Below are 8821 nucleotides of genomic sequence, written 5' to 3'. Positions count from 1 at the left end.
GACTCAGTGGAATGGCTTGTTCAGCACAAACAAGCCTGACCAAGAATATGACGTGCATGCGCTGTGGTTGACCACACGCTGCACTAAAGACACACGCACACACACGTGCGCGCGCGCACACACACACACAGGGGAAAATACCAAATACGGTACACCACACAAACACTTGAAATAAAGAGGAAAATGGTTTGCATACTACATTATCGAATCTTTTTGAAAATAAAAGAATGAACCAACAGTAGTTGGGTGGGGTTATGATGTCACTTCCTGTTAAGGTTAACTCAATGCAACAACACAACCTGATTTTTTTTCTTCACATTATTAATTCATTTAATGGCATTTTCTATTTTTGGGCTGAAATTCTTATTTTTGAAGTGCATGGACTGGACAGTATATATTTAGGGCTGTTTTTTTTGTTTTTTTTTAGAGAACAGTAAATAAAGATGCCACCAAATAAATATGCACTCAAATAAATGCAAATGTCATTAAATAAATGAACCATCAAATATTAAAGCATTTAATTAGCCACATGAAAAATAATAAAGCATTCAATTAGATATATGAAAAATACCATTTTAAAAAAGCTCATGAAATGTATTAAATCGATCATGATATAAATGATTATAGTTAGAATAAAATATTTTCACATTCCAATGAATTAATAGACTATTCAATACATTTTAAATTTTATTTCATAGGCTTTAAATGTATTTAATTAGGACACAAATAACCCTCAAATCTGACCAATATCATTGTGAAAATATTTTTTGCTTCTTATACCAACACATTTCTTTTGTTTTGAGTGCAGAAAAATCCGCCAAAAATGGCCTCATAAATCACACTGATCATAAACATGTAAAACAAAACCTTTTTCTCCTGCAAATTAAATCAAGTGAAAAAAAAGGGTTCCCTCAATCGAGCGCCACCTTCAGGTCACATTTAAAACAGCTTCATTTAGGAGCTGGTTGCATGACAAATGCGGAATTAAGCGTGCTTAACCCCTGAAGGCGATTCATCACATAGCGAGAGACACGATTCACTATAATCTCCTACTTGTTTCTTTCAAAAAAAAAATAACGCTACTGCACCGAAGCCTCCAAAGTCCAACATCCACAAAGTCAAACAATTCATACGTTTTCTGGACGAAAAGTAGCATTTGAACTTGCAACGATGTCACATTAGACCTCCATTATCTTCTTGTGTTTTGCAGGATTTTTGTTGTTGTTGCAACAATTGCTGCAAAAGAAAATTCATGAAGACACATGATATATAAAGCAGTAAATAAGAGGGTCGGGGCCAAGGGTTCTGGGTCTGACTTATTTCACAAGGAAAATGAGACAGGAAAAAAAAAAAAAAAAAAAAGACACACGGGAAGTAAGTTGACTTCAAAAACATTGAAGCTGGAAATAAAGTCAGGCGAAACCATCAAAGCAATAAAGATGCACAGGAAGTCATGTGACATCAACACAGTAGACAGCAAGTTAGGAGACATAATCACATGCTAAGTGACAGGCCACCAAAACAGTTAAGATGGACACAAAGTACGTAAAGAACAACCTACACAACAAGTCACATGAGTAGTAAAGAAGACACACAGCAAGTTGAGCTAACTAAGCAGAAAGACGCCAAAATCATCATCCCTTCATTTGTACGCTTGTACGCTAAACTGTTACCCAGGAAATGCACCATTTTCAATGACCACAATTGAACCCTGTGGCAGATTATCTCCACTTGCATGATTTTCCTAAATAGGGAAAAATTACTTTGAAAGTTGAACAAATGCTAAATCACTTCGTTGGACTTGAGAAGTTCTTGTGTAGCGGGTCCTCTGCTGCCCCCCAGTGGCCAATATGACCATTTCTCAGTACATTGAGCTGAAGTGCGCTCCTTAGAGCTGCTTCCCACCACTTCCGTCACGTGACATCGACCTCGGCCAATCAGTGAAGGTGCAGACAAGCAGCGTTAAAAAAAAAAAGGCGAACGCGAGTCTCGTCGTTCCTTGGCACGATTTTGTGTTAAAGTTTGCCTGCTCAGTGGAGCTCGTGTTACATGATGATACGCGGTTCCGGAACAGACTCGCTGATGGACTTGTGCGGCAGGACGTTGGCGCCGTTCAGGTAGAGCTCGTCGTTGACGAGCACGTCCTCGCCCAGAACCGTCACGTTCTCCATGCGGACCTGACAGAAAAAAAAAAAAAAAAAAAAAAAGACGGGATTGCACGGGATTTGGCGCGGGATTTGGCGAGCAGCGCATTTGCGACGGCCCCGACTTACCCACTGGCCCACGGAGGAGCTCCAGCCCACGATGCAGCTCTCCAGCCAGGCATGCGAGCGGACTCGAGCCCCCTTCAGAACCGTGCAGCGTTTGACCCGCACGCCATCCTCCACCACCACGCCGGCGCCGAGGGTCACGTTGGGTCCGATGGTGCAGTTCTCGCCGATCTGGGCCGTCGGGTCCTGGAGGGCCCAAAAAAAAAAAAAAAAAAAAAAAAAAAAACGCATCAGGAACACGTTTGACTCGGTTCGAGATGACGACAGACGACCGTCTCACCACCAGAACGTTGCCAAGGAAACCGGGCCCGGTGCGCAGCCTCTCAGGGGCGTGTTGCCGTAGCGACTGCAGGTACATGCACATTCCCGTGAGGAAATCTTTGGGCTGGCCGATGTCCATCCAGAATCCTGCGCACAAGACGGGGATGCACACGGGTTCGACCAAATGTCCGTTTTCGGAAGCTCAGCGTCACGCGATCGTCGGAAAGTCCCGACTGGACCGATCAGGCAAGCGCTGAATGGCTGCGATCTGAGACTTGGGCAGCAGTCCAAGACCTGGACAGAGCTTGGGGGTTTGGTCTAAAGAACTCCATGAGAGTTGAAACCTGATTTTGGATTGTGGCTGAAGTCAAAGACTTTGAAATAATTTGTGGTCCAAGGCAACAGCCTGGACCCGAGTCAGATGCTTAGACTTGAGTCAAGAACTGGTCCCAAGTCAAAGACCTCAACAAGAGTAAAAAACAAACAGACTGAAGTCATCCCTGGACCTTTACTGGGGGTCTTTGACACAGTGCAGGTATTTTTACTCTGGCTCAGGACTCCAGTCCAGGAATTTCCAGTCTTGGTCTGAGTCTTCGACACAGGTCCCAGTTTATCAACCTGGTCCAGGACTTTGACTCCGCTCCAAGTATCAGTCTGTGACTTGGTTCCAGATGTCTGAATGTGATCAGGATCTTTGGCTCTGGCTTAAGTCTCCGATCAAGGTCTTTTACGCCGGTTCAAGTCTCAGAACCTGGTCCAGATTGTTGACTCCAGGGAAAAAAGTGTAATTCTGTAGCTCTTTGACTAAGGATGCGGAACTACGACAAGGTTCGAGTAAAAACTAGAAGAGGGGTGGTGGTGATCTAGAGGAACACCGTGAACAGAACCACCCAGTCGGCCATCAAGTACCGCTGGTTCTGATCCATTTTATTTTTGGGGTGCCAGTGCTTGATGTCAAGGACTTTGGGTGGGATTTAAAAAGCACACAAAGAAACTTACGTCTTGTGGAGCCGCGAGCTGAAGACCAGAGAGGCCACGAATGCAAGCGGGCAAATACACGAGTCACAAAAAGGTTCGAGAGGTGACATTTCAGGATGAACCCAAACGTTCTTTTACAAGTGACCGTCACTAAACCTTTGAACCCACATCCAACCCTTCAACCTTTCTTTTGTTTTTGTACAATTCGTGTTAATTTTATCCGCCATTTTTAAATTGAGTCTCACTTTCAGTCCAGTTTCGATCACGCTTGTTAGTTTTTAATCATAGACAACCTCATTCCGTTTTTATTTAGTTGGCTATAAAGTTAGCATTTTAGTCCAAGGAAACATAATTTTATTCGTCGAGTTTTAGTCAACAAAAATTGACAACATTTTAGGGCGATCGTTTTACATCTGTATATTTTTTGTCAGCAGATAATGTTGAACATTTCAGATCTAAAACGATTTCACATCAAAATTTCTCTCATCTTTTTGATGAAAAACAACTTGACACGCAATTACAGTATATCAACAAGTAGCTACTATGACTACCAGCTAATAAATTAGCACGTTAGTGGCCACGCCCCCCCAGCTGATTTTGTCCCAGTTTTTGTTTATTAAATGAGAAGTTTTAATCCGGCGAAAAATGTGTGTTGACGAAATTGTTATTTTTGTTTCGTTTTTGGTTGACTTACAAGAACAGTAAAGTTCTCCACATGACAAGACTCAACCGTTTACTGTACCCAAACGTGCTACGCTAAGCTAGGCTAGGCAAGACTCGTCGTCATAGTTACCCTGCAGCTCCATGGCGTACAGCTGCCCCTCCTCAGCCATGACCGGGAAAATCTCTTTCTCGATGGATGTCGGTCTCAACTGCGCATAAAAGCAAAAACCCGTGACAGTTGACGGCGCAACACATCGACATCCGCGTCCGCGCCGGCCGCTTTCCCGCACCTGGATTCTGCCCAGCATGCTGGAATTAAAGATGTACATGCCGGCGTTGATCTTGTTGGACACGAACACCTGCGGCTTCTCTACGAAGCGGTGGATCCTGCCGCTTTCCGCCTCGAAAACCACCACGCCGTACTTGGACGGCTCCTCCACGCGCGTCACCTTCACACAGAGACACTTTGTAAACATACTTGAAATTAGAACAAAATGTAAAGAAAATAAGAGAGAGAACAAGAACTGGGAATAGTTTTTTTGTTTTTTTATCCATCAATGTAGCAGGCCACAAAAAAGGGGGAAAAAAAAGTGTCCGAATACTTTTGACCATCAATCTTAACTGGAAAGTGGTGCTCCTCAAGGCTTACATCCAAGCCCCTTTTTTGTCTAAAATTGAAGATGTAAATCAAATGTATTTGCATATTACAAACATCCCGCTCACCACAATGGTGCCCTCCTTGCCGTGGTCGCAGTGGAACTTGAGCATGTTTTGGAAGGGGAAGTCACAGATGACGTCCGAGTTGAGGACGAAGAAGGGCTCGTTGTCCACATCCAGCAGCTTGCGGGCCAGCGCCAGAGGACCGGCTAATGGCCCAGGTTGAGAATACGTTAAAAATTGAAATTTGATTCAAAAATAAAGAAAATAAAACTGATCACAGGTCATAGGGGGAAAAAAAACAACAACACATTTGATTATCAGAAGGTGTCCGAATACTTTAGGCCAGGGGTGCTCAAGTTCGGTCCTCGAGAGCCCCTATCCAGCCTGTTTTCCAAGTTTCTCTCCACTAACACACCTGATTCGTGATCAGGATCGTTATCAGGCTCCTGGAAAGCTCGCTGAATAGCTGATGATTAGATTCAGCTGTGTTGCAGGAGGGAAACATGGAAAACAGGCTGGATAGGGGCTCTCGAGGACCGAACTTGAGCACCCCTGCTTTAGGCCATCACTTATAAATAGAAGGTGGCGCTCCTCAAGGCTTAATTCCATGCCCCTTTTTGCCTAAAATTTAAGATGGTTGGAGGATGAGCTAATACGTGATATATTATAAATGTAAAAAAAGAAAAAGTATATATTTGATTATACATTTCTGGAGTGGGTTTAAAGAGGAAAATTGCTATAGAAAAATGACTGGATGGATTTGTTTCCCTACTGTCGAAGGAAATTTAAAAAAATGATATGTTCAGGGACAAGCGTCAGTCGTTTTTTCTCAAAGGCTGCTTGTGAACACTCACCCGTTCCAAGAGGCTCCTTCTCGTGTGAGAGCGAAATACGAATTCCAAGCTAAGGAAGAGAAGAATAAAGAAACATTCAACTTAGGATCAGAGATAGATAGATGATGCCTCACCCATCTGAGGTTGAGTAAATAAACAGCCTCTGCCACTATTTGAGGAAATAGGCTAAGCAAATATACGAGGGAAGCGAAAGAGCAAAAAGGTTGTAATTGTTGAAAAACAAAACTTCACTTTTTTCCATTGCTAACCAAAACAGCAGCACCTACCAAAGGCCATGTATCTTGCAGTCAAATTTTTACCCCATTTAAAATAAATAAATATGATAATACATTATGGCATCCATAGAGTTCCAGTCGACTCCACAAATACTTTCTGCGTCCACTTACAATCTTTCACAACTCAAAATAACTCCATACACAGCCATTCGTGTCTAAAACGCTGGCAACAAAAGTGAGTACACCCCTATGTGAAAGAGTAGCCATCTTTGCTCCCGGGTGTCACGTGACTCGTTAGTGTTACAAAACCTCAGGTGAGAAATGGGAGCAGCACAAGCTCTCGTAACTCGATGATTTATCTATTATTGTGAATCCAACCTCACTTTCGCAACATATGGTTATGATATTTTTCAAAGTTTGTATTAAACTGTACTTTCCCTTGTCTTAAATTATAATAATGGTGTTGCCTTAATGTACGCCTCAGCCCATCTGAAGTTGAGTAAATAGAAACCCTCTTCTACTATTTGCTGAAATCGGGTAAGTAAATACACAAAAAAGCGGAAGACTCAAAGGTTGCACGTATTGACCAGACAATTTGTCAATTTCGGTGTCTAGAAATAAGACCCCCCCCCCCCCCAATAACCAATACAGCAGCACCTACGCATTAAAACAGTCTCTCTGATGATATAATGCGTTTTAGTCTGTACAATATGAAGATGCCGTCTTTAGCGACGATTAGAAATACAGCAGACGTGTCGACTCCACATTTGACATTTGCTGACATTTTCCCATAACAAGTCTTCTATTCTGTTAAATCCCACCCATGAATTGAAAATATAATCGCTATTCGTGTGCAGTCGTGGCGGGCGTGTTGGACCTACTCTCTGCTCCTGGACCTTCATTTCTCGCTCCAGCAGCTCCGACATGTAGCTCACCGCCAAGACCACGTGCTTGACCCCGGCCTGGGATGCACAGAAACAAAACGCGCACACGCACACACACACACACACACACACAAACGCATCATGTTAATGCTTGCCGCCGCCCCCTCCCTCCCCTGTTGGCAAAACGAAGCCGGCGTTCTCTCGTACCTTCACCAGGGCCTCCACCTGATGCATGAGGATGGGCTTGTTGCAGAAGTCCACCAGCGGCTTGGGCACGCTCAAAGTGAGCGGTCGCAGGCGGGTGCCGTAGCCGCCCACGAGGATCAACGCCTTCATGCTCGCCGACGTCTTCAGCGACCGTTACCGCGACAATCGGGGGACATCGACGACGACCGCAATGCCGGCGACCTGTCCCACGCGTTTTTCGCTTCGTCTTTTTGAGTTTTTCTGCAATAAAAAAAAAAGAAAAAGAAAGAAAAAGTATATAAATCGATAACCATGGAGCAGCGTGTGGAAATTATTGTGATTTACGAAGGTAGGACAAACGTGATTTAGATCACTTTTTTTTTTTAAATAATTGCTAGAGGTAATGGAAAAGTTGCCAACACTGACTGTTCTTTTGTAAACTAGCTCCTCTCTGTTCGCAGCCAAGATCATATTAACTGATAACATCTATGAATCATCCACATTAATCTGCACTTTGGTTCAAATCAGAGAGGATATGTATGCGAGTTGTAGTAGATAGCAGCTTTTGAATGAATGTTTATTCTGTTACAAGTGGAACTTCATTATTTCCATTACTAACTTCTAGAAATAAAACCAAGAAACTACAGCAGAGGAAAACGAACTATCCCAATTTTGTGTATGTTGTTTCCCTAAGGCAATTATAAATAAATCTATTTAAATCCGGACTCCAGTTGTTCATACAGTCCATTTAAAGAACCCCCAGTGATTGAAGGGAAGGGAACTCATGTTAGCTACGGTGGCTAACTAACACGCTTTTCGTTGCGGTGGAGTGATTGTACTCGTCCTCAACACTGCTACGGTTCATGTCGTAAAGTGTTAAAAGTTATAAAAAACTCACCTTTTCAGCCGTGCGGCTAATTTGGGGAAACATCCACAGTGGCCTGAACTCCGGGAGTGACACGTAAGAACGTTCAAATCCCAGCTCGTTGTTTGTCTTCCGGATTGTCCATTCAACGTAATTTATGAGAATATCACACCGGTTTAACCTGTTTAGGATTTCAAATTAAAAGTGTAACATTGCACAAACTTGATATTTGACTCTATTTATGAGACAAAACAAAATAAAGATGAATAAAATTACATACAAAGAAATCCAATATGACATAATCTTGAACTGATTTCACATTTAAGTCTTGACTGGGTTTTTTTTTTTATTCTTAAACAATCTAACTCAGCTTCCGGTAAACATCGCTGCGTTGAATCTAACAATGCGATGTCGATTTATGTCATTGACATGGAGTCGTTATCAGGGATGGCAAGAATAGTAAAATATTACTCGTAAATTACCAATACAGTTACATGGAGAGAAAAATAATAATTTAAGAGTCAAAATTAGCGCAAAGAGAACACGAACCCTTTCAATCCTCCCCCTCTCAACAAGCCAATGGAACGCTTTGACTCCGCCTCTTCACCACTTTCGACCAATGGGATCAAAACAGCGTGGCGACGAACAGCTGGTCTTAACCACGTGACTTATTGCCGACTCGGCACACCTTTCTGTCGAACAAATGTAAAATCTATTTCTTAATGTTGTTTTTGATAAAATGGAGTGTGAGTCCTTCATATAAATCGACTGAGTAGTTTACCTGTATTCATTGTTTATTGAATCTTTAAGACTGAAACCATAGTGGCGATGGCGAACCACAAAATATTTAGAAAAAAAAATACGGTGTCTACGGGTATGTGAGGATAGATTCATATACACGTAATAGTAATAGACAATACTGGTACTTAAGTAATTTAATTTTACAATTTTTTAATAGCAAATATGGTTTTCTCAATGTGTATTT

General features: G+C 42.4%; 1 protein-coding gene across 1 annotated transcript; it reads right to left on the bottom strand.

Moving 5' to 3' along the window:
- Positions 1-1066: 1066 nt before the first annotated feature.
- Positions 1067-7998, bottom strand: gmppb (GDP-mannose pyrophosphorylase B). The gene is made up of 10 exons (XM_086088028.1): positions 7870-7998; positions 6993-7232; positions 6783-6863; positions 5687-5735; positions 4896-5038; positions 4463-4621; positions 4303-4381; positions 2551-2678; positions 2274-2456; positions 1067-2177 (listed from the first exon to the last, which is right to left on the bottom strand). The coding sequence occupies exons 2-10, from the start codon at positions 7119-7121 to the stop codon at positions 2046-2048; spliced, it is 1083 nt and encodes a 360-aa protein (XP_085944154.1). The 5' UTR covers positions 7122-7232; positions 7870-7998; the 3' UTR covers positions 1067-2045.
- Positions 7999-8821: the final 823 nt, after the last annotated feature.

This window comes from Leptonotus elevatus, chromosome 10 (genome assembly GCF_054856555.1).
Source record: "Leptonotus elevatus isolate MCC_2025b chromosome 10, RoL_Lele_1.0, whole genome shotgun sequence".
Classification (NCBI taxonomy): domain Eukaryota; kingdom Metazoa; phylum Chordata; class Actinopteri; order Syngnathiformes; family Syngnathidae; genus Leptonotus; species Leptonotus elevatus.
The sequence above is the reverse complement of the archived record's forward strand: the minus strand, read 5'-3'. Positions and strand labels throughout refer to the sequence as shown.